This window comes from Nerophis ophidion, linkage group LG26 (assembly GCF_033978795.1).
Source record: "Nerophis ophidion isolate RoL-2023_Sa linkage group LG26, RoL_Noph_v1.0, whole genome shotgun sequence".
In the NCBI taxonomy this organism is placed as follows: Eukaryota; Metazoa; Chordata; class Actinopteri; order Syngnathiformes; family Syngnathidae; genus Nerophis; species Nerophis ophidion.
The window spans coordinates 32,856,810-32,884,586 of NC_084636.1; the positions used below are offsets into that span (position 1 = coordinate 32,856,810).

General features: G+C 41.7%; 1 protein-coding gene across 2 annotated transcripts in view; it reads right to left on the reverse strand.

Moving 5' to 3' along the window:
- Nucleotides 1-1,988: 1,988 nt before the first annotated feature.
- Nucleotides 1,989-27,777, reverse strand: part of LOC133543318 (TBC1 domain family member 23-like) — a 48,392-nt gene continuing 22,603 nt past the window's right edge. Inside the window, exons 13-19 of one of the 2 annotated variants that reach the window (XM_061887819.1) lie at nt 23,075-23,181; nt 22,875-23,008; nt 19,115-19,159; nt 13,239-13,327; nt 13,039-13,174; nt 9,631-9,825; nt 1,989-2,874 (exon numbers count right to left, since the gene is read on the reverse strand). In XM_061887819.1, coding sequence (XP_061743803.1) covers nt 2,790-2,874; nt 9,631-9,825; nt 13,039-13,174; nt 13,239-13,327; nt 19,115-19,159; nt 22,875-23,008; nt 23,075-23,181 — 791 coding nt within the window. In that variant the 3' untranslated portion in view covers nt 1,989-2,789. The remainder of the gene's footprint in view (nt 2,875-9,630; nt 9,826-13,038; nt 13,175-13,238; nt 13,328-19,114; nt 19,160-22,874; nt 23,009-23,074; nt 23,182-27,777) is intronic. The other variant, XM_061887820.1, reaches the window with a different exon arrangement.

Genomic DNA, 27,777 nt, shown 5'->3' on the forward strand with positions numbered 1-27,777 from the left:
TATACATATATATATACATATATATATATACATATATATATATACATATATATATATATATATACATATATATATATACATATATATATATATATATACATATATATATATATATATACATATATATATATATATACATATATATATATATATATACATATATATATATATATATATATATACATATATATATATATATACATATATATATATATATACATATATATATATATATACATATATATATATATATATATACATATATATATATATCCATATATACATATACATATATATATATATACATACATATATATACATACATATATATACATACATATATATATATATATATATATATATACATATATACATATATACATATATATATATATATATAAACCCCGTTACCATGAGTTGGGAAATTGTGTTAGATGTAAATATAAACGGAATACAATGATTTGCGAATCATTTTCAACCCATATTCAGTTGAATATGCTATAAAGACAACATATTTGATGTTCAAACTGATAAACATTTTTTGTTGTTGCAAATAATCATTAACTTTAGAATTTGATGCCAGCAACACGTGACAAAGAAGTTGGGAAAGGTGGCAATAAATACTGATAAAGTTGAGGAATGCTCATCAAACACTTATTTGGAACATTCTACAGGTGTGCAGGCTAATTGGGAACAGGTGGGTGCTATGCTTGGGTATACAAACAACTTCCCAAAAAATGCTCAGTCTTTCAGAAGAAAAGATAAGGCGAGATACACTTCTTTGTCCACAACTGCGTGAGCAAATAGTCAAGCAGTTTAAGAACAACGTTTCTCAAAGTGCAATTGCAAGAAATTTAGGGATTTCAACATCTACGGTTCATATCATCATCAAAAGGTTCAGAGAATCTGGAGAAATCACTCCACGTAAGCGGCATGGCCGGAAACCAACATTGAATGACCGTGACCTTCGATCCCTCAGACGGCACTGTATCAAAAAACATCAATCTCTAAAGGATATCACCACGTGGGGTCAGGAACACTTCAGAAAACCAATGTCACTAAATACAGTTTGTCGCTACATCTGTAAGTGCAAGTTAAAGCTCTACTATGCAAAGCAAAAGCCATTTATCAACAACATCCAGAAACGCCACCGGCTTCTCTGGGCCCGAGACCATCTAAGATGGACTGCGCTGCCTGCGCTAACAAAATACAGAGTCTCGGAAAACTGGCGTGCACAAGCGATCCCTCAGAAAGCTGGCGTGCACATCACTTGTGCACGCCAGCTTTCCGAGACTCTTATTTTGTTAGCGCAGGCAGCATGAAGCAGGGCTTTTATTGTGAAGATAGGAAATGTGCAGTCGGCCTTTAGAGTTTTGACGGAAGGGACGGCGCGAGAGTCTGTTGAAATAAAAAGTGTTTCTCGCCTTCCTCTCTGTCATTTTTTCATAATAATGATCTGGCAGCAGCCAGCGTCATCTCACAAGACCCTCGGGTGCCGTGAATGTCAATCAAGCAAGCTACGGAATTTGCCGCCAATGTTTTTCTTGTAAAGTGTATGGAAGCTGGATGAATTAGATGCCAAAAACCAACCACTTTCATGTGGTATTGTACAGAAAGGACAACTTTTTTTCTCCTCCATTTGAAAATGTGGGCGTTATCAGCATTACTGTCTGATTCCAATCAATGCAAGTCATCAGAATCAGGTAATACACCAACTTATATTCTTGTCTTTGTGAAAGAAAGACATCTATATGTGTTACACATGCTTGTGTTATCATTAAACACATTTAACTTGTTTACAAACATGTCTCTTTCATAAATAAATAAATATAAATGATATATATAAATGAGGTAGATCCCCTCGAGTTGGTCAATTGAAAAGTAGCTCGCCTGCAGAAAAAGTGTGGGCACCCCTGGTATACACACACACACACACACACGTGTATGTATGTGTGTAAACATGCTAACCATAGACTACGGGACATGGCTGCCATCATATCAGTTAAATTTATTAAAAGCAAGAAAACGCTTACAAAAATAACAGGAGTACAGTAATGTGCAATGTTGCATTTCTTCCCACACACAAGTTGTAACATCCGGAGCCTGCGATGTTGATCCAGTGGTGCAAAGACTCCACATTGAGGATGTTGAAACACTGAAAAGTAACTGTAGATGACAACTGGAAATTATTGTAGAGTCTACTAAATCATCAACCAAAGAGAAGTCATTCAATCATGGAACCGTCTTGTCACAAGCGGGACGAAAGGCAAGCAAAGGAGAGAATATTTAGACCTTTGAACGTCTCACCTCAGGATGTGCTTGATATGGCAGCACTCACCTATGTACATATTTATACTCCACCTCAATAAGGCTGCCCTCTATTTACCAACCTGGCTTTGGGACACAAACAACTTGGAAGCCTTTGCGAGAGTCCAGTGGGAGGAGCCTCAAAAAGGGAACATTCCCCTCGTGATTCCTGCTTTTTTTTTGTTATTGTTGTTGAAATCAAGTGGTGTTACTCTCCGGGCTCCAAAGGCAGTGCCAGACTTAGTCCTCTTGTGTGGATGAGGACTTCAAACTGGAATCCTGAAACCTGTGCTCAGTTAAGGCCGGAAGGGAGCGTCCAAAGTAGAATTATACTGTCATGTTTGTAGAATCAAAGAAAAATACAGTATATATATATATATAAATATATTACAGATTTCATAAGTTAGTGTAAGAGGGGCGTGGCTTGACTGTGGGAGTGTGTCAGTCTCAGACCACGATCTGCAGAGTCCTCGGTCCCTCTTTTAGGAGCTCTCCAGGGCATCCAGGACTTTCATGATCTGCTGCTTGATCACCTTGGTGGCGTCGCCGGCGTTGGGTATCAAATACCTGAGGGGGAGGAGACATGACAAACAAATAAGAAGCTGACAAATTCTATTTGTTTTTTTTACGATCCAAAAAATACCAGGAAAAACAACTATTTCGGTAGAAATTGCTGAAAAGGCCAAAGTTTTAGCACACGAGCCAGGTAGAGTCGAGTAACAATATCAACTGTCGAGTCAGCAAAAAAAAGCGGTTAGCATGCTAATATTTAGCGTGCATTAACAGCGAGATAGAGACACACACAGCCTTCCTGTGGGACTTGGCTGCGTGCGTTTTGGACATTTTGGGCGGCCGGCGACGGGACTTGTGGGACTCGAACCTGGGTAGGTATTTTGAACAACTTTTCCAACATTTATATGAGTTGAATTGTTCATCCTTGTTTTTCTAACTATATGCATGTACAGTAGATGGCAGTATTGTCCTGTTTAAGAGTCTCACAACATTGCTGTTTACGGCAGACGAAGTGCTTTACGGTAGACGAAAACGGACTGCTGTTGTTGTGTGTTGTTTTACCGCGCTTGGAGGAAGTTAATGAAACTGCCTAACAATAAACCCACATAAGAAACCAAGAACTCGCCCTCGATCATTCTACAGCAGGGGTGCCCATTACGTCGATCGCGATCGACTGGTCGATCTCGGAGGGTGTGTCAGTCGATCTCAAGCCAGGCATTAAAAAATAGACATAAAAACGAGCAATCATCAATCATACCAAGACTTCACTTTCGTCAGTTGTTTGACATTCTCGGCACCCGAGGATCTTGTGAGATGACGCTGGCTGCTGCGAGCTCATATTTAAGAAAAAAATCACTAACAGGGCGGACGCAGAGAAACACATTTTATTTCTAGAGACTCCGTATCTACTGTCAAAACTCTAAAGACCGACTGCACAGTTCCTGTCTTCACCATAAAAGACCTGTTTCATCCTGCCTGTGCTAACAAAATAAGAGTCTCAGAAAGCTAGCGTGCACAAGCTAGCAAGCTACGGAGTTTGATGCCAATCTATTTCTCCCCCGCCCTCAGCGACCGCTTTCTCACTTGCTTGCCCACCCGCACACTCACTGACCTCACTCACCTGCTGCCAGACATTAAAGGGCCACACACATATGCTACTCTCATAACAAAGTGTTTAAAAACCAGTATGCAAGTTGGACAAATGAGATGCCAAATCCAACCACTTTCATGTGGTATTGGACAGAAAGGAGGACTTTTTTTTTCCTCCATTTGAAAATGCGGACGTTATCATCATTACTGTCTAATTCCAATCAATGCAAGTCATCAGAATCAGGTAATACACCAACTTATATTCTTGTCTTCATGAAAGAAAGGAATCTATGTGTGTTAAACATGCTTGTATTATCATTAAACACCATTAACTTGTCAACAAAAATGTCTCTTTCATAAATAAATAAATATAAATTATAAATAGGAATGAGGTAGATCTCCTCGACTTGGTCAATTGAAAAGTAGCTCGCCTGCAGAAAAAGTGTGAGCGCCCCTGTTCTACAGTTATAACGTCACTGGGCAGACACTCTCTTTATACACGTCACTCAGGTCCGCATGACTTTTGGTCGAAAATTTGTCCCGGGAGGTTTTAGAGAGAGGCGCTGACTTTCGGGAGTCTTCCGGAAAATCCGGGAGGGTTGGCAAGTATGACTTAGAGAGCGAGCAGGCGGGCGAGGGAGGGTCTAGTGGAAAAGCGGCAAAACGTTTCTCTGCTTGCATCATGCAAGTGACGTCAATGTTCGGCCCTCGAGAGCCACCATATACCACACCGTGATTGGTAGATTATTTCAGCTCCGCACACAACGCTGTCAAGCGCCATTCACATAAAACTCACAGGCCGCGCTAACATTAAGCTTTCATATTAAGGTGGGGGACGCAAAATAACGTCTCTTGGGCTGCGTCTCTGAGACTCCTGGCTTAAATGAAAATAATTACAGTGATTGTTTTATATGTATTTTTTTATGTATGTCGCTTTGGATAAAAACGTCTGCCAAATACTTAAACAAACATATATAAACACCTGAAAGTCTTTATATCAGCTAAAACCACCAATCTGTTTCACTGGATTCAGAATAAAACCACATTCTGTCTTACCCAACAATGTTAGTATTTGAATATTGTTACTTGAAGACTTATTCCTTGTTACAATTATACTGTTAAGAAAGTATTGTCTTATACATAATCAGGGGCGGCTGGTGAATTTTGTTTTAGGTGGGGCTGAAAGTTTGTAGACCAAACCCCTGTAGGGCCAAGATTTCGTTGTGATTTTCACATACAAACAGCTTTTTGAGACACTTGTGATTTAGGGCTATATGGATAAACATTGATTGATTGATTAAAATTAAGCATTCTGACAAAATAATGAAGACAAAATAGAACATATCACAGGTTTGCAGAGAACTATATAAAATATGCACATTGAAGGTGTGATGCCACCATAGGTTTCAACTAGGGAAATATATTATCGGCCGATAAATACTTTAAAATGCAATATTGGAAATTATCGGTATCGGTTTCGAAAGGTAAAATGTATGACTTTTTAAAACGATGCTGTACAAAGTGGTACACGGACGTAGGGAGAAGTACAGAGCGCCAATAAAACTTTAAAAGGCACTGCCTTTGCGTGCCTGCCCAATGACATGATATATACAGCTTTTCACGCACACAAGCTAATGCAAGCATACTTGGTCAACAGCCATACAGGTCACACTGAGGGTGGCCGCATAAACAACTTTAATATGCGCCACACTGTGAAACCACACCAAACAAGAATGTCAAACACATTTTGGGAGAACATCTGCACCGTAACACAACTTAAACACAACAGGACAAATACCCAGAACCTATTGCGGCACTTACTCTTCGGGACGCTACAATATACCCCCCCCCCCCGCTTGTTACATTGTTTAGTGCATCACAACAAAATTAGGCATAATAATGTGTTAATTCCACGACTGTATATATCAGTATGGGTTGATATCAGAATCGGGAATTAAGAGTTGGACAATATCGGAATATCGGCAAAAAAAATCATTATCGGACATCTCTAGTTTCAATTTTGCTATTCAAGTATGATATTTTTAAATGTAATTAATTTAATTGACAAAGCATTTCTATTACGGTCATATTCTTGTTTGCTAGCGGCTACGATTTCAGTACTATTGAAGATCTTTGCAACTTATATGGTAATATTCTTTTTACAAAATACAAGCAATAGTACGTTAATATTAAATCTTACTTGTGAAAAGTAATTGCCCGATTCCAATTTTCAACAGTCCGCTCATTTCAGCAGGAAAACGCTGAACACCATCTTTGTTTTCTACCTGTCAACTGTCAGTTTAGGCAGCTCGCCAGGCCCTCATCACCACTTCAAGATGGTGGCCAAATTGCTCATGTCCCAGCAGCCAATGCTGCGTCTACTTTATAAGATGTTTATGGTTACAACGTCATTGCAAACACGACAATCTGTTGCGTCCACTGCAGTTTGCTACCTTATTCATACTTTTTGTCAAGGGATTTTTTTTTAAGCAGGGTTGCATGAGGTACCTACACATAACGTTACGTCAGTCAATGTATCACACACAGTAACGTAACATTAGACGGCGGTCAGCAGCACCGCGTAATTTAGTTACCTTCAAAAAGACAAACATAGTCAAATAAAGGTCAGTTAAAATGTATACTATATTAATAATATGTGTACATATTGCATAGGGCCCTGATATCTGAAAAGTACAACTCTGTTCATTGTTATGTTCATGTATTCGTTCTGTTTTTCATGTGTGCGCACACATCAACACACATACAGTATGAGATGAGATCAATGAGATGAGGTGGGTAGAAACTGCTGTGGAAATAGTTACAATGCAATATGCCATAGGAATACAATAATAACACGTTTGTGCAAATAAGTATTTGTTTTTTTTTAAATGTGTTTATTTGGTAAAGGAATGACTTAAATGTTTAAAATGACTTCTTCTGCTTATCCGAGGTCGGATCGCGGGGGCAGCAGCCTAAGCAGGGAAGCCCAGACTTCCCTCTCCCCAGCCACTTCGTCTAGCTCTTCCCGGGGGATCCCGAGGCGTTCCCAGGCCAGCCGGGAGACATAATCTTCCCAACGTGTCCTGGGTCTTCCCCGTGGCCTCCTACCAGTTGGACGTGCCATAAACACATCCCTCGAGAGGCGTTCGGGTGGCATCCTGACCAGATGCCCAAACCACCTCATCTGGCTCCTCTCGATGTGGAGGAGATGCGGCTTTACTTTGAGTTCCTCCCAGATGGCAGAGCTTCTCACCCTATCTCTAAGGGAGAGCCCCGCCACACGGAGAAGGAAACTCATTTCGGCCGCTTGTACCCGTGATCTTATCCTTTCGGTCATGACCCAAAGCTCATGACCATAGGTGAGGATGGGAACGTAGATCGACCGGTAAATTGAGAGCTTTGCCTTCCGGCTCAGTTCGTTCTTCACCACAACGGATCAATACAACGTCCGCATTACTGAAGACGCCGCACCGATCCGCCTGTCGATCTCACGATCCACTCTTCCCCCACATGTGAACAAGACTCCTAGCTAGGTACTTGAACTCCTCCACTTGGGGCAGGGTCTCCTCCCCAACCCGGAGATGGCACTCCACCCTTTTCCGGGAGAGAACTATGGACTCGGACTTGGAGGTGCTGATTCTCATTCCGGTCGCTTCACACTCGGCTGCGAATCGATCCAGTGAGAGCTGAAGATCCCGGCCAGATGAAGCCATCAGGACCACATCATCTGCAAAAAGCAGAGACCTAATCCTGCGGCCACCAAACCGGAACCCCTCAACGCCTTGACTGCACCTAGAAATTCTGTCCATAAAAGTTATGAACAGAATGGGTGACAAAGGACAGCCTTGGCGGAGTCCAACCCTCACTGGAAATGTGTTCGACTTACTGCCGGCAATGCGGACCAAGGTCTGGCACTGATCATACAGGGAGCGGACCGCCACAATCAGACAGTCCGATACCCCATACTCTCTGAGCACTCCCCACAGGACTTCCCGAGGGACACGGTCGAATGCCTTCTCCAAGTCCACAAAGCACATGTAGACTGGTTGGGCAAACTCCCATGCACCCTCAAGAACCCTGCGGAGAGTATAGAGCTGGTCCACAGTTCCACGACCAGGACGAAAACCACACTTGTTCCTCCTGAATCCGAGGTTTGACTATCCGGCGTAGCCTCCTCTCCAGTACACCTGAATAAACCTTACCGGGAAGGCTAATAAGTACAATGTCAGCACTATTTTATTTCCCTGCAATTTCAAATGCACTTGTTTGAATAAATAAATACAGCGTTTTAAAAGCATACACAATCTGTGTAAATATTAGTCTGTGGTTAAAAGGCCTTGAAAGGACTCGATACTCAAACTGCAGGACTTGGAACTTGACTTGAGACTTTCCAGTCCTGACTTTGGACTTGTTAAATCTTACTCGTGAAAAGTAATCCCCCCCGACTCGTATTTTTAACAGTCCGCTCATTTGAGCAGGAAAACGCTGAACACCATCTTTGTTTTCGACCTGTAAACTGTCAGTTTAGGCAGCTCGCCAGGCCCTCATTGTCACTTCAAGATGGCGGCCCAATTTCTCGCCTCACAGCAGCTAATGCTGTGTCTACTTATACCAGGGGTGCCCATTACGTCGATCGCGAGCTACCAGTCGACCGCGGGGGGTGTGTCAGTCGATCTCCAGCCAGGCTTTTAAAAAAAATAGACCTAAAAATGAGTGATCATCAATCTTCACCAAGACGTCACTTAAATGACATTCACGGTACCGGAGGGTCTTGTGAGATGACGCTGGCTGCTGCAAGATCATTATTATGAAAATATGACCGAGAGGAAGGCCAGAAACACTTTTTATTTCAACAGACTCTCGCGCCGTACCTTCCGTCAAAACTCTAAAGGCCGACTGCACATTTCCTATCTTCACAATAAAAGCCCTGCTTCATGCTGCCTGCGCTAACTAAATACAGAGTCTGGGAAAACTGGCGTGCACAAGCGATCCCTCAGAAAGCTGGCGTGCACATCACTTGTGCACGCCAGCTTTCTGAGACTCTTATTTTGTTAGCGCAGGCAGCATGAAGCAGGGCTTTTATTGTGAAGATAGGAAATGTGCAGAGTTTTGACGGAAGGGACGGCGCGAAAGTCTGTTGAAATAAAAAGTGTTTCTCGCCTTCCTCTCTGTCATTTTTTCATAATAATGAACTGGCAGCAGCCAGCGTCATCTCACAAGACCCTCGGGTGCCGTGAATGTCAATCAAGCAAGCTACGGAATTTGCCGCCAATGTTTTTCTTGTAAAGTGTATGGAAGCTGGATGAATTAGATGCCAAAAACCAACCACTTTCATGTGGTATTGTACAGAAAGGACAACTTTTTTTCTCCTCCATTTGAAAATGTGGGCGTTATCATCATTACTGTCTGATTCCAATCAATGCAAGTCATCAGAATCAGGTAATACACCAACTTATATTCTTGTCTTTGTGAAAGAAAGACATCTATATGTGTTACACATGCTTGTATTATCATTAAACACATTTAACTTGTTCACAAAAGTGTCTCTTTCATAAATAAATAAATATAAATGATATATATAAATGAGGTAGATCCCCTCGAGTTGGTCAATTGAAAAGTAACTCGCCTGCAGAAAAAGTGTGGGCACCCCTGACTTATAAGATGTCCACGCGTCTACCTGCAAGACGATCTCAAAAGCTAACATTCATGAGGAAATATTACCGTTCCACTGCGGAGATCTCCACTCCCGCAGAGTTGTTGCTTCCGAACTTGAAGGTGATGAGCTCCGGGTGCTTCTTCTTCGATGTGATCTTCACCACGGAGCTCAGCGCTTGCCTGGACTGGATGTACGCGAAACCTTTCCTGGAGGCGATTTCGCGTATGCAGTACATGTGAGTCGCCGTGACGAGCAGGTGGCTGTTAATTAAAAACAACACTTGTTGTGGGAGTTGTTCTCATTTACACACTTTAAAAGTACTTTTAATAAACACAACTCTGTGTGTTAGCTTTTATATTAATGAGCTCCAAAAAGTACTATTGACTTGTACACAGTAACTGTGTACTTGTCCAATGTAATAGATGTCTTGTATCACATGCTATAATGTAACATTAGGGGAGGGATGGAAGGACACACATGTTAACAATACTGGCATGACTATGTGAGCTACATGCTAACATTACATTTTAACATCATTCTAGGTTAGCAACACTCGCATAGTTATGTAAGCTACATGCTAAAATGAAATGTTAACATCATTCTAGGTGACATTTTAACATCATGCTAGGTTAGCAACATTAGCATAGCAATGTGAGCTAGATGCTAACATTACATTTTAACACCATGCTAGGTTAGCAACATTAGCAAAGTGAGCTACATGTTGACATTGCATTTTAACACCATGCTAGGTTAACATTAGCACAGCTATGTGAACTCCATATTGACATTATATTTTAATATCATGCTAGGTCAGCAACATTAGCATAGCTGTCTGAGCTACATGCTAACAGTATATTTTAACATCATGCTAAGTTAGCTAATCAGGCATTGCTATGTGAGCGACATGCTAACATGACATTTTAACATCATGCTAGGTTAGCAACATTAGCATATCTATGTGAGCTACATGCTAACATTACACTTGAACATCATGCTAGGTTACCAATATTAGCATATCTATGTGAGCTACATGCTAACATTACATTTTAACATCATGCTAAGTTAACATTACCAAATCTGTGAGCGAAATGCTAACATGACATTTTAACATCTTGCTAGGTTAGCAGCATTACCATATCTATGAGAGCTACATGCTAACATAACATTCAAACGCCATGCTAGGTTAGCAACATTAGCATATTTATGTGAGCTACATGATAACTTCACGTTTTAAAATCATGCTAAGTTAGCAACGTTAGAATATCTAAGAGCTAATTGGTAACTTTACATTATAACATCAGGCTGGGTTAGCATGGGCAACGCAAACCTAGCATGTTAGCCACATGCTAACATTACACTTGAACATCATGCTAGGATAGCAACATTAGCATAGCTATGTGAGCTACATGCTAACATTACATTTTAACATCATGCTAGGTTAACAACATTACCAAATCTGTGAGCGAAATGCTAACATGACATTTTAACATCATGCTAGGTTAGCAACATCACCATATCTATGTGAGCTACATACTAACATTACATTTTAACATCATGTTAGGTTAACATTACCAAATCTGTGAGCGAAATGCTAACATGACATTTTAACATCATGCTAGGTTAGCAACATCACTATATCAATGAGAGCTACATGCTAACATAACATTCAAACGCTATGCTAGGTTAGCAACATTAGCATATTTATGTGAGCTACACGATAACTTCACGTTTTAAAATCATGCTACGTTAGCAACATCACCATATCTATGTGAGCTACATGCTAACATTACATTTTAACATCATGTTAGGTTAACATTACCAAATCTGTGATCGAAATGCTAACATGACATTTTAAAATCATGCTAGGTTAGCCACATCACTATATCTATGAGAGCTACATGCTAACATAACATTCAAACGCCATGCTAGGTTAGCAACATTAGCATATTTATGTGAGCTACATGATAACTTCACGTTTTAAAATCATGCTAGGTTAGCAACATCACCATATCTATGTGAGCTACATGCTAACATTACATTTTAACATCATGTTAGGTTAACATTACCAAATCTGTGAGCGAAATGCTAACATGACATTTTAACATCATGCTAGGTTAGCAACATCACTATATCTATGAGAGCTACATTCTAACATGACATTTTAACATCATGTTAGGTTAACATTACCAAATCTGTGAGCGAAATGCTAACATGACATTTTAACATCATGCTAGGTTAGCAACATCACTATATCTATGAGAGCTACATGCTAACTTCACGTTTTAAAATCATGCTAGGTGAGCAACACTAGAATATCTAAGAGCTAATTGGTAACTTTACATTATAACATCAGGCTGGGTTAGCATGGGCAACACTAACCTAGCATGTTAGCCACATGCTAATATTACACTTGAACATCATGCTAGGATAGCAAAATTAGCAAATTACATGCTAACATTACATTTTAACATCATGCTAGGTTAACAACATTACCAAATCTGTGAGCGAAATGCTAACATGACATTTTAAAATCATGCTAGGTTAGCAACATCACTATATCTATGAGAGCTACATGCTAACATAACATTTAAACGCCATGCTAGGTTAGCAACATTAGCATATTTAAGTGAGCTACATGATAACTTCACGTTTTAAAATCATGCTAGGTTAGCAACACTAGAATATCTATGAGAGATACATGCTAACATAACATTCAAATGCCATGCTAGGTTAGCAACATTAGCATATTTAAGTGAGCTACATGATAACTTCATGTTTTAAAATCATGCTAGGTTAGCAACACTAGAATATCTATGAGAGCTACATGCTAACATAACATTCAAATGCCATGCTAGGTTAGCAACATTAGCATATTTATGTGAGCTACATGATAACTTCACGTTTTAAAATCATGCTAGGTTAGCAACACTAGAATATCTATGAGAGCTACTTGCTAACTTTACATTACTTTAGGCTGGGTTAGCATGGGCAACGCTGACATAGCATGTGAGCTACATGCTAACTTTACATTATAACTAAGTATGTCCTGATCTAAATGTGAGATTGGTTCGATATCATCCATCAAACAAGTATTGGACTACATTTAAGATCCAACCCTAACCTAAAACAATGACCAAATTAGCCATCCATCCACCCGTTTTCTACCGCTTATCCTTTTCGGGGTCGAATCAAATGGAATCAGTATCGGCCGAGACCCGCTGCTCCAATATCAGCATCGTAAAAAAAGTTGTATCGGCACGTCACGCTAAGTTAGCACATTCATCGACAAAACTCCCACCCGTGTGTAATTGACTGACTCCATTTTAAGACGTGTAGCGAAGCCTGCTTTCACAAAGGGTTTTTCCCTCAAAAGCAAACGTTTGAGAGCCTTTAGGATTAAAAAAAAAAGGGAACAAAACCCTTCGAGGCGACGTCATGCGTTTACTTCAATCTCTCGTTTGTCATTGGCTGACCTGGGGAACATGTGACCCGTCTCCTTGACCTCGTTGCACGGGATGTGATGCTTGACGTCCGCTTTGTTGACCCAGGTCTGGATGTTGACGATCTCCTTCCTGTCGTCGTCGGACATGGACGAGCTGTCGATCTCGTCTGGAAGGGAGCCCGGGTGTGCGTTAGCTGCGTTGTGTGTGTGTGTGTGTGGGCGGGGCCTCACCTGTATCGTACTCCTCTTCGTCGCCGATACTGAAGACGGGCTTCACGCCCCGATACGGCTTGCCCACCCGGTCGCTGCTGCTGACGTGTCTGCGGGCAGAAGGGGAGGGGCTTAGTCCACCGTCTCATGAGGCCGAGGTGACACATGCAAGATGGAGGTGGGAGGAGCTTGGTCAGAAAGAAAAGTGTGATGGAAGAAGTCCAGACCAGGTTTTCTGTTCACTTTGTTCACCTATCAACTTTGCATATTCATCACACATTTGCATATTCATAACTCATTTGCATATTCCTGCATTTGGAGGAGCCCTAGAAAAGTGCAACTAGGTGAAAAAAAAGAAGGAGATTTGAAGTTGTTTGTGAGACTTGTCCTCCCAGTTCTACCTGCAGCACTTTTCTCTGGTCTAGCAAGCCTAGTCCAAGTCAGGGGGGGCTTTTTTAGGGCAATTACCTCTTTTTATTGCAAATACCTCTGGCAGGCAACATTAAAAGATAAATAAATAAATGGGTTGTACTTGTATAGCGCTTTTCTACCTTCAAGGTACTCAAAGCGCTTTGACACTACTTCCACATTTACCCATTCACACACACATTCACACACTGATGGAGGGAGCTGCCATGCAAGGCGCTAACCAGCACCCATCAGGAGCAAGGGTGAAGTGTCTTGCTCAGGACACAACGGACGTGACGAGGTTGGTACTAGGTGGGATTTGAACCAGGGCCCCTCGGGTTGCGCACGGCCACTCTCCCACTGCGCCACGCTGTCCTAGGATCTATGCGGACACGTAAAATGACACATTCGGCGGGCCAATTTAAATGATGCGGCGGGCCATGTTTAAAAGACGCACCATGCCGCCTTACATGAAGTGGGGGGGTCGAATTAAATGACGCGGCGGCCCGCCCTAAATGACGCACCATGGCACATTACATGAAGCCGCGGGTTGATTTAAATTAAGGGGCAAGCCGCATTAATGACGCACAATGCCATCTTACATCACGCGGCGAACCAATTTAAATGAAGCGGCTGGTCACTTTAAATGACACACCATGCCGCCTTACATGAAGCGGGGGGGTCGAATTAAATAACGCAACGGGCCGCTATAAATGACGCACCATGGCACATTACATGAAGCGGCAGGTGACCTTAAATGACGCACCAATGCACATTACATGAAGCGGCGGGCCACTTTAAATGACGCACCATGGCACATTACATGACGCGGCGGGCCACCTTAAATGACGCACCATTGCACATTACATGACGCGGCGGGCCAACTTAAATGACGCACCAATGCACATTACATGAAGCGGCAGGTGACCTTAAATGACGCACCATGGCACATTACATGAAGCGGCGGGCCACCTTAAATGACGCACCATGGCACATTACATGAAGCGGCGGGCCACCTTAAATGACGCACCATGGCACATTACATGAAGCGGCGGGCATACTTAAATGACGCACCATGGCACATTACATGAAGTGGCGGGCCACCTTAAATGACGCACCATGGCACAGTACATGACGCGGCGGGCCACCTTATATGACGCACCATGGCACATTACATGAAGCGGCGGGCCACCTTAAATGACGCACCATGGCACATTACATGAAGCGGCGGGCCACCTTAAATGACGCACCATGGCACATTACATGAAGCGGCAGGTGACCTTAAATGACACACCATGGCACATTACATGAAGCGGCGGGCCACCTTATATGACGCACCATGGCACATTACATGAAGCGGCGGGCCACCTTAAATGACGCATAATGGCACATTACATGAAGCGGCGGGCCACCTTAAATGACGCACCATGGCACAGTACATGACGCGGCGGGCCACCTTATATGACGCACCATGGCACATTACATGAAGCGGCGGGCCACCTTAAATGACACACCATGGCACATTACATGACGCGGCGGGCCACCTTATATGACGCACCATGGCACATTACATGAAGCGGCGGGCCACCTTAAATGACGCACCATGGCACATTACATGAAGCGGCGGGCCACCTTAAATGACGCACCATGGCACATTACATGAAGCGGCGGGCCACCTTAAATGACGCACCATGGCACATTACATGAAGCGGCGGGCCACCTTAAATGACGCACCATGGCACATTACATGAAGCGGCGGGCCAACTTAAATGACGCACCATGGCACATTACATGAAGTGGCGGGCCACCTTAAATGACGCACCATGGCACATTACATGAAGCCGCGGGTTGATTTAAATTAAGGGGCAAGCCGCATTAATGACGCACGATGCCATATTACATCATGCGGCGAACCAATTTAAATGATGCGGCGGGTCACTTTAAATGACGTACCATGCCGCCTTACATGAAGCGGGGGGGTCGAATTAAATAACGCAACGGGCCGCGATAAATGACGCACCATTGCACATTACATGACGCGGCGGGCCACCTTAAATGACGCACCAATGCACATTACATGAAGCGGCAGGTGACCTTAAATGACGCATAATGGCACATTACATCAAGCGGCGGGCCACCTTAAATGACGCACCATGGCACATTACATGAAGCGGCGGGCCAACTTAAATGACGCACCATGGCACATTACATGAAGCGGCGGGCCACCTTAAATGACGCACCATGGCACATTACATGAAGCGGCGGGCCAACTTAAATGACGCACCATGGCACATTACATGAAGTGGCGGGCCACCTTAAATGACGCACCATGGCACATTACATGAAGCGGCGGGCCACCTTAAATGACGCACCATGGCACATTACATGAAGCGACAGGTGACCTTAAATGACGCACCATGACACATTACATGACGCGGCGGGCCACCTTAAATGACGCACCATGGCACATTACATGAAGCGGCGGGCCACCTTAAATGACGCACCATCGCACATTACATAAAGCGGCGGGCCAATTTAAATGACGCACCATGGCACATTACATGAAGCGGCAGGTGACCTTAAATGACACACCATGGCACATTACATGACACGGCGGGCCACCTTAAATGACGCACCATGGCACATTACATGAAGCAATGGGGCGGATTAAATCATGCGGATGAAATTAAATTTAAAGTTGAGATTTCGTGCTACAATAAATACTCATGCTCTCAAATGACTAAAACTATTGTTTTATTCATTGTTATTCTCAATATCAAATCAAAAATAATTCAGATTATTATTTTTGCCATAATCGTCCAACCCCAATTGAAATGGGGAAAATGCATGAGAAAATAATGCTAGTGATAGTTTTTGGGAAGCTCGACAAACATGTTAATGAGCTGAGAAAGTTGTCTAAAAGCAGGGGTTCTTAACCTTTTTGACCTCGGGACCTACATTTTATAATTTTTTTAATTAATAAAAATAATTAATAATTTTGTTGTGCTAATATAAATAAACTAAATAATGAATATTTTAAGTGCAAATGAAAACACAGATTTACCACTTTAGTCATAATTTTTGCGCTTAAGAAACTTCTCTGTGACTTTAGCGCCACACTTCTTCTGTTTGTTTGAGATTGTCATTACACTGCAAGAACGAGCTGACAAAATGTAAGATAAAAAGAGTAGATTTGGGGGGAAAAACTGCTAAAAAATAGTGAAATTATTGGTTTATTTTACCCGGTAAGACATCCTCAATGAAGACTTGTACATTTAGAAATTAGCAGGACGTTTAAAAGGTAGAAATAAGTATTTTATTCTGAAAATAAGCATTATTTTGCCATTCTTAAATTAAGCAATCTTCAGATGTTGCATAATATTTAAAAAGATGTTCTATGTGAATAAAAAAAAAAATATCTAATTGAAATATTTAACTATTTAAACAAGATATTTGATGTAATTATTTATTCAATTTTAACATTTTTAAACTAGAATAGAAACCATATAATTATTCCTGCCAAAAGTAAGATTTTTAGGTAAAGCCAGTGACTAAATATAAGTAAATAGCTCTTAAAACTAGGGAGATTTATTAAAATACAAAATGAAATAGCCCCCCGCGACCCCGAAAGGGAATAAGCGGTAGAAATGGATGGATGGATGGATGGATGGAAGACAAATTGCAGTTTACTGCCACAAGTGGCGGGATAGTGTATTACAGGGGTGCCCATTACGTCGATCGCGAGCTACCAGTCGACCGCGGGGGGTGTGTCAGTCGATCTCCAGCCAGGCTTTTAAAAAAAATAGACCTAAAAAATAGTGATCATCAATCTTCACCAAGACGTCACTTAAATGACATTCACGGTACCGGAGGGTCTTGTGAGATGACGCTGGCTGCTGCAAGATCATTATTATGAAAATATGACCGAGAGGAAGGCGAGAAACACTTTTTATTTCAACAGACTCTCGCGCCGTACCTTCCGTCAAAACTCTAAAGGCCGACTGCACATTTCCTATCTTCACAATAAAAGCCCTGCTTCATGCTGCCTGCGCGAACTAAATACAGAGTCTCGGAAAACTGGCGTGCACAAGCGATCCCTCGGAAAGCTGGCGTGCACATCACTTGTGCACGCCAGCTTTCCGAGACTCTTATTTTGTTAGCGCAGGCAGCATGAAGCGGGGCTTTTATTGTGAAGACATCATGCTAGGTTAGCAACATCACTATATCTATGAGAGCTACATGCTAACATAACATTCAAACGCCATGCTAGGTTAGCAACATTAGCATATTTATGTGAGCTTCATGATAAATTCACGTTTTAAAATCATGCTAAGTTAGCAACACTAGAATATCTAAGAGCTAATTGGTAACTTCACATTATAACATCAGGCTGGGTTAGCATGTGCAAAGCTAACCTAGCATGTTAGCCACATGCTAACATTACACTTGAACATCATGCTAGGATAGCAAAATTAGCAAATTACATGCTAACATGACATTTTAACATCACGCTAGGTTAACAGCATTACCAAATCTGTGAGCGAAATGCTAACATGACATTTTAACATCATGCTAGATTAGCAACATCACCATATCTATGTGAGCTACATGCTAACATTACATTTTAACATCATGTTAGGTTAACAATACCAAATCTGTGAGCGAAATGCTAACATGACATTTTAACATCATGCTAGGTTAGCAACATCACTATATCTATGAGAGCTACATGCTAACATAACATTATTATGAAGATTTTTTCATAATAATGAACTGGCAGCAGCCAGCGTCATCTCACAAGACCCTCGGGTGCCGTGAATGTCAATCAAGCAAGCTACGGAATTTGCCGCCAATGTTTTTCTTGTAAAGTGTATGGAAGCTGGATGAATTAGATGCCAAAAACCAACCACTTTCATGTGGTATTGTACAGAAAGGACAACTTTTTTTCTCCTCCATTTGAAAATGTGGGCGTTATCATCATTACTGTCTGATTCCAATCAATGCAAGTCATCAGAATCAGGTAATACACCAACTTATATTCTTGTCTTTGTGAAAGAAAGACATCTATATGTGTTACACATGCTTGTATTATCATCAAACACATTTAACTTGTTTACAAAAATGTCTCTTTCATAAGTAAATAAATATAAATGATATATATAAATGAGGTAGATCCCCTCGAGTTGGTCAATTGAAAAGTAGCTCGCCTGCAGAAAAAGTGTGGGCACCCCTGGTGTATTACAACTGATCATCAACCATCCCTAAGGTTAAGAAACACTGGTCCAAAGCAACAAGGATGGTATGGAAAGACGCAGCGTGCCAACAGTGCAGCCCCTGCTCCTACGTGTAGTGCGACGAGGACAACGTGAGGATGAGTGGATGCTCGCTGTGCGGTTAGTGAAAGCATGGCCGGCGTGTGTGTGAGAGGGTTACTGCTGCACGAGGACATGCGTTCTCGCTGCTGACAAAGCGGGTTCGCCAGCGCTTACCTATCGGGAATCACCTTCTCTGGCCAGGGCAGATTGAAAGACATTCTAGCGTGAAATAAGGTACAAAGTAGGGTGAATATACAAGTATTGGCGGATATAGATTGATGGATGTAGTCGTCAGGTGAAAACTCAAGTTGTCAACATTTTAGCCACGTTAAGAGGGGAACTGCACTTTTTTATTTGGAGTGTTGCCTATCATTCACAATCATTATAAGAGACAAGTATATGGAAGTATATATTTATAATGTAGTAACAGACACCTAATACGTACAATATACACCCTGCAAGTGTATATGTCAGAATAATTGAGGAATGAGTTCCCGGAGAGTGGACAAAAGCATTCTTGGATTTTACCAATCAAAAGGCTTGCAAAACTCCACTGTGTAGGATAAGAAGCGACATGAAGGTGTCGGTTTCTTTGACGTATAGTAATCCACAGGACGATTCTGTCTAGACCCGAGATCTACAAAGCGGAGAGGATGCAGGACCTGACTCCCCCTCCAGGCACCTTTTCTTTTAAACTGTTTTGTGACCAAAGGCGGCGGCTGTTTACGACCCTCGTGCCTTTAGAAACAGCTTTCCCATGTAATCAGGGTAAGTCCAAATAAAAGAGGAGGCGTACAATCTTTCGTCAGAGTGTGGTCGAAGACTGTACAAAGTACAGCCCAGACGTTTCTCCTCAATGAGTTACATTAAAATCTGTCTCCGGTTAATTCCTTGCTTCTTGTCTTGCAAAATTTTCGCAAAAAATGCTATTTTTTTCACTTTGAGCTGTAATTTGACCCCCTTAAAATGCTTCAAAACTCACCAAACTTGGCGCACACATCAGGACTGGCAGAAATTGCGATCTAATGAAAAAAAAAAAAAAAAAACTCAAAATTGCGCTCTAGCGCAATTTTTCAATAAAACACAGAAAAAACTGCTTCCAGGAAGAAAACACAGACAAAACTGCTTGTAACTTCCGGTAAGAATGCCGGAAAGACATGAAACAAAAACTTCTATCAAGGTCTCACTTAGACCTACATTTCGATAATTGACATCCTTCGGAAAAAATAAACAGGAACTTCAAAATTGCCCCTTCAAAATAAAAGTTTTGTAAACAACCGTCACCTTTTTTCAAAAGTTATCTCCTCTGAGCGCGTTTGTCGTTTCGGCTTCAAACTCGCACAGGAGAGAGTTTGAACCCTTCTGATTAAAAGTATAGATCAAAGTTTTGATAAGTTCTCCGGTTTGGATTTTACGCGCCTTCAAAAAACCCCTGCGCAAATTTTCCTAAAAAATGACGTTTTTGCCTCTTTGAGGTGTAATTTGACCCACTTAAAATGCTTCAAAGTGCAAGTTAAAGCTCTGTTATGCAGACCGAAAGCCATTTATCAACAACATCCAGAATCGCCGATCTTTAATTTCACCCTCTTAACATGCTTCAAAACTCCACAAGTTTTACACACATATCAGGACTGGCAAAAACTGCCATCTAATAAAAAACCAAACCCCAAAAATCAAAATTGCGCTTAGCGCCCCCTAGGAAAAAAAACAGACAAAACTGCATGTAACTTCTGTTAGAAATGTCGTAGAGACATGAAATAAAAACCTCCATGTTGGTCTGACTTAGACTATGGCTTGAGTAGCGGCGGCGGCGGCGGCCAACGGCGGACCCGACCAACGCTGCTTGCAGCTTTAATTTATTAATTGATGACATCAGTGTTTGAACCTGAAAGTATATATACAGTATAATGTTGTAACACTTTTTCATAACAATATGTAATATGTACAATATACACACTGCAAGTACAGTATATATATAATGTAGTAACAGACCCCTTCATAACAATATGTAATATTTACAATATACACACTGCAAGTAAGGCTTCACAATACGAAGGTCCTGCAGTCCTGGGTTCAATCCCAGGCTCAGGATCTTTCTGTGTGGAGTTTGCATGTTCTCCCCGTGAATGCGTGGGTTCCCTCCGGGTACTCCGGCTTCCTCCCACCTCCAAAGACATGCACCTGGGGATAGGTTGATTGGCAACACTAAATTGGCCCTAGTGTGTGAATGTGAGTGTGAATGTTGTCTGTCTATCTGTGTTGGCCCTGCGATGAGGTGGCGACTTGTCCAGGGTGTACACCGCCTTCCGCCAGATTGTAGCTGAGATAGGCGCCAGCGCCCCCCCGCCACCCCAAAAGGAAATAAGCGGTAGAAAATGGATGGATGGACACTGCAAGTATAAATATAATGTAGTAACAGACACCTTCATAACAATATGTAATATGAACAATACAGTAAACCAGGGGTGCCCACACTTTTTCTGCAGGCGAGCTACTTTTCAATTGACCAACTCGAGGGGATCTACCTCATTTATATATATCATTTATATTTATTTATTTATGAAAGAGACATTTTTGTAAACAAGTTAAATGTGTTTAATGATAATACAAGCATGTGTAACACATAGATGTCTTTCTTTCACAAAGACAAGAATATAAGTTGGTGTATTACCTGATTCTGATGACTTGCATTGATTGGAATCAGACAGTAATGATGATAACGCCCACATTTTCAAATGGAGGAGAAAAAAAGTTGTCCTTTCTGTACAATACCACATGAAAGTGGTTGGTTTTTGGCAATGAATTCATCCAGCTTCCATACACTTTACAAGAAAAACATTGCCGGCAAATTCCGTAGCTTGCTTGATTGACATTCACGGCACCCGAGGGTCTTGTGAGATGACGCTGGCTGCTGCCAGTTCATTATTATGAAAAAATGACAGAGAGGAAGGCGAGAAACACTTTTTATTTCAACAGACTTTCGCGCCGTCCCTTCCGTCAAAACTCTGCACATTTCCTATCTTCACAATAAAAGCCCTGCTTCATGCTGCCTGCGCTAACAAAATAAGAGTCTCGGAAAGCTGGCGTGCACAAGTGATGTGCACGCCAGCTTTCTGAGGGATCGCTTGTGCACGCCAGTTTTCCCAGACTCTGTATTTAGTTAGCGCAGGCAGCATGAAGCAGGGCTTTTATTGTGAAGATAGGAAATGTGCAGTCAGCCTTTAGAGTTTTGACGGAAGGTACGGCGCGAGAGTCTGTTGAAATAAAAAGTTGTTTCTCGCCTTCCTCTCGGTCATATTTTCATAATAATGATCTTGCAGCAGCCAGCGTCATCTCACAAGACCCTCCGGTACCGTGAATGTCATTTAAGTGACGTCTTGGTGAAGATTGATGATCACTAATTTTTAGGTCTATTTTTTTCAAAAGCCTGGCTCGAGATCGACTGACACACCCCCCGCGGTCGACTGGTAGCTCGCGATCGACGTAATGGGCACCCCTGCAGTAAACGAACAGCAAGTATATATATATATATATATATATATATAATACAGTAACAGACACCTTCAAAAGAATATGTAATATGTACACACTAGAAGTATAAATATAATATAATAACAGACACCTTCATAAAAATATGTAATACGTACAATATACACACTGCAAGTATATACAGGTATATATATAATGTAGTAACAATCACCTTCATAACAATATGTATAGTATTATTTAAGGTTTTTGAATGCATTTTTAAAGTGATTTAGAGGTAGAATTGATTGCTAACATTATCTGTATTGTTAGCCACCAAGGAGACAATTTGTATGTTAAAATGCAAAAATAACCCCAACATTTTGTCGTCTTGTCTCTCATAATGATTGTGAACGATGGGCAACATTCCAAAAAAAATGCCAGTTCCCCTTTAAGTTCAACTTCTCACCTGTCAACAGGTGTCGCCGTGTTCTCAATGAAGCTGATCATCTTTTCTTTTACGTTCACCGACTTGGACTTGAGGGCGAAGGTCATCTTGTTGACCAGAGACTTGACACCTTTGCTGTCGCTGAGAGAGTCCCCCTGGATTGGACGGACAGTGAGCGACGTGTGGTTTTTTTCTACCGAGCGAAACGAGTGTGGGCGTACGTCTGCCGAACTCAGGCTGCTGTGCGATCCCGAGGTGCTGACGATCCAGTGGATGTAGGAGGAGTCCAAACCCTCCACGTTCATGTCCACCAGGTGCTGCTGCAGGGCTGGGAGCAGAAAACAAATACATACAAACTCTCACAAATATTTGTGCATATTATATATATATATATATATATATATATATATATATATATATATATATATATATATATATATATATATATATATATATATATATATATATATATATATAGACAGAGAGAGAGAGAGATGCATAGATGTATAATAGGGTTGTCCCGATACCAATAATTTGGTACCGATACTTTTCCAAATAAAGGGAATTACGAAAAAATATCAATTTTGCCTTTATTTTAACAGAAAACCTTACAATACAATAAACATATGTTTCCTATTGCACTCAAAGAACAATTTTAGAAGGTTAAAATATAAATTAAAGGGACTACACATTGTGTTTTTCTTGTTACTCAAATAACAATTTACAATTTTCCATTATCAAGAATTGGATTAGAATATGATGGAGAAAAAAAAAGTCTTCAGGAACATAATGTTAAATGATTTATGGTTGCCAATCCTGGTCTGTGCTTTAAGACAAATACAATTTTTTAGTAAGTACTAAAAATAAAAATGTGGGTAAATGTACCCAGAGATACCATGCAGCAGGTACAACACACATTTGTTAAATATAAAATAAAAAAATGCAGCAATTTGTTATAAAACTGAGGCATTTTACTTGCATTAGTTGACGTTAGATGGGCGGTCTTACAGTGGGGCAAAAAAGTATTTAGTCAGCCACCGATTGTGCAAGTTGTCCCACTTAAAATGATGACAGAGTTCTGTAATTTTCATCATAGGTGCACTTCAACTGTGAGAGACAGAATGTGGAAAAAAATTCCCGGAATTCACATTGTAGGAATTTTAAAGAATTTATTTGTTAATTATGGTGGAAAATAAGTATTTGGTCACTTCAAACAAGGAAGATCTCTGGCTCTCACAGACCTGTAACTTCTTCTTTAAGAAGCTCGTCTGTCCTCCAATCGTTACCTGTATTAATGGAACCTGTTTGAACTCGTTATCTGTATAAAAGACACCTGTCCACAGCCTCAAACAGTCAGACTCCAAACTCCACTATGGCCAAGACCAAAGAGCTGTCGAAGGAAACCAGGAAATGAATTGTAGACCTGCACCAGACTGGGAAGAGTGGATCTACAATAGGCAAGCAGCTTGGTGTGAAAAAAATCAACTGTGGGAGCAATTATCAGAAAATGGAAGACATACAAGACCACTGATAATCTCTCTTGATCTGGGGCTCCACGCAAGATCTCATCCCGTGGGGCCAAAATGATCATGAGAATGGTGAGTAAAAATCCCATAACCACACGGGGGGACCTGGTGAATGACCTGCAGAGAGCTGGGACCAAAGTAACAAAGGTTACCATCAGTAACACACGACGCCGACAGGCAATCAAATCCTGCAGTGCCAGACGTGTCCCCCTGCTTAAGCCAGTGCATGTCAAGGCCCGTCTGAAGTTTGCCAGAGAGCACATGGATGATACAGCAGAGGATTGGGAGAATGTCATGTGGTCAGATGAAACCAAAATAGAACTTTTTGGTATAAACTCAACTCGTCGTGTTTGGAGGAAGAAGAATACTGAGTTGCATCCCAAGAACACCACACCTACTGTGAAGCATGGAGGTGGAAACATCATGCTTTGGGGCTGTTTTTCTGCTAAGGGGACAGGACGACTGATCCGTGTTAAGGAAAGAATGAATGCGGCCATGTATCGTGAGATTTTGAGCCAAAACCTCCTTCCATCAGTGAGAGCTTTGAAGATGAAATGTGGCTGGGTCTTCCAGCATGACAATGATCCCAAACACACCGCCCGGGCAACAAAGGAGTGACTCCGTAAGAAGCATTTGAAAGTCCTGGAGTGGCCTAGCCAGTCTCCAGACCTCAACCCCATAAAAAAATCTGCGGAGGGAGTTTAAAGTCTGTGTTGCTCGGCGACAGCCCCAAAACATCACTGCTCTCGAGACGATCTGCATGGAGGAATGGGCCAAAATACCAGCTACTGTGTGTGCAAACCTGGTAATCATTTGACCTCTGTTATTGCCAACAAAGGTTATATTACAAAGTATTGAGTTGAATTTTTGTTATTGACCAAATACTTATTTTCCACCATAATTTACAAATAAATTCTTGAAAATTCCTACAATGTGAATTCCTGGATGTTTTTTGACATTCTGTTTCTCACAGTTGAAGTGTACCTATGATGAAGATTACAGACCTCTGTCATCATTTTAAGTGGGAGAACTTGCACAATCGCTGGCTGACTAAATACATTTTTGCCTCACTGTAACTCTGCTAATGTTTGGTATCAAGCAGAGGTGCTAGCAATAATCGCCACATTTGGCAAAGGCGTGTTTTAAAACAACACTTGAAGCGCGTTGTTTCCTTGTTTAAAGCGCCACCTTTATCATTAGTTTTGAAGTCCAAATACCTCCATATTGTACTTCACCATTCTCTTTTTTGACCGGTGGAATTGTCGCTTTGCCATTTTTTCCTCTTCAAAATGTTATTGATTGTATGCACTTTGTGTGTGCATTTTGACACACTCAACATCTCTGTCGTCACCGCCACACAGCACCATGCAGATGAAAGAATGGTACCGGTTCCTTTCAAAGGCAGTATAGTACCGATTTTAATCAATTAGTATTGCAGTACCTTATTAGTACTGGTATACCGAACAACCCTGGTATATATATATTTGCCGATTGTATTGTACCATATGTCCCGGCAAGAAGTCTGCGTTCAAAGGACTCCGGCTTATTAGTGATTCCCAAAGCCCCAAAAAAGTCTGCGGGCTATAGAGCTTTTTCATTTCAGGCTCCAGTACTCTGGAATGCCCTCCCGGTAAAAGTTCGAGATGCCACCACAGTAGAAGCATTTAAGTCTCACCTTAAAACTCGTTTGTATACTTTAGCCTTTAAATAGACTCCCTTTTTAGACCAGTTGATCTGCCGTTTCTTTTCTTTTTCTCCTATGTCCCACTCTCCCTTGGAGAGGGGGTCCGGTCCGATCCGGTGGCCATGTACTGCTCGCCTGTGTATCGGCTGGGGACATCTCTGCGCTGCTGATCCGCCTCCGCTTGGGATGGTTTCCTGCTGGCTCCGCTGTGAACGGGACTCTCGCTGCTGTGTTGGATCCGCTTTGGACTGGACTCTCGCGACTGTGTTGGATCCATTATGGATTGAACTTTCACAGTATCATGTTAGACCCGCTCGACATCCATTGCTTTCCTCCTCTCCAAGGTTCTCATAGTCATCATTGTCACTGACGTCCCACTGGGTGTGAGTTTTTCATTGCCCTTATGTGGGCCTACCGAGGATGTCGTAGTGGTTTGTGCAGCCCTTTGAGACACTAGTGATTTAGGGCTATATAAGTAAACATTGAATGATTGATTTATTGATATATATGTCAGAATAATTGTATCCAAGTTATCACAAAACTTTGTGTTACATTGAGTTCAGCTCGCCCTGCAAGAGGACAAAAGCTGTCTTTGATCTTAACAAGCAAAAGGCTTGTAAAACTCCACTGTGTAGAATGGGGAGCGACATGAGAGGGTCGGTTTCTTTGATGTATTTTAATCCACAGGAAGATACCCGAGATCTACAAAGCGGAGAGGAGGCAGGACCTGACCTCCCTCCAGGCAACTTTTCTTTGAACTGTTTTGTAACAAAAGGCAGCGGCTGTTTACGACCCTCTTCCTTTAGAAACAGCTGTTGCCATGTAATCAGGGAATGTCCGAAATAAAATCTTTCATCAGAGCGTGGTGAGACACTGTACTGGTTCAGTGTCTACGCGTTTCTCCTCAATGATAGAATAGAATAGAATAGAAAGTACTTTATTGATCCCTGGGGGAAATTCAGCTAATTTGAGCTGAATTGAAATCTGTCTCTGTTTAATTCCTTGTTTCTTGTCTTGAGATGCTACCTCAGTAGAAGCATTTAAGTCTCACCTTAAAACTCATCTGTATACTCTAGCCTTTAAATAGACCTCCTTTTTAGACCAGTTGATCTGCCGCTTCTTTTATTTCTCCGATGTCCCCCCCTCCCTTGTGGAGGGGGTCCGGTCCGATGACCATGGATGAAGTACTGGCTGTCCAGAGTCGAGACCCAGGATGGACCGCTCGCCTGTATCGGTTGGGGACATCTCTACGCTGCGGATCCGCCTCCGCTTGAGATGGTTTCCTGTGGACGGGACTCTCGCTGCTGTCTTGGATCCGCTTGAACTGAACTCTCGCGGCTGTGTTGGAGCCACTATGGATTGAACTTTCACAGTATCATGTTAGACCCGCTCGACATCCATTGCTTTCGGTCCCCCAGAGGGGGTTTGGGGGTTGCCCACATCTCAGGTCCTCTCCAAGGTTTCTCATAGTCAGCATTGTCACTGGCGTCCCACTGGATGTGAATTCTCCCTGCCCACTGGGTGTGAGTTTTCCTTGCCCTTTTGTGGGTTCTTCCGAGGATGTTGTAGTCGTAATCATTTGTGCAGTCCTTTGAGACATTTGTGATTTGGGGCTATATAAATAAACATTGATTGATTGATTGGTTTAATAGATGTCATCATTGTTTGAACCTGACAACGTCAAACTAATATGTGATATAAACTCATTAAAATA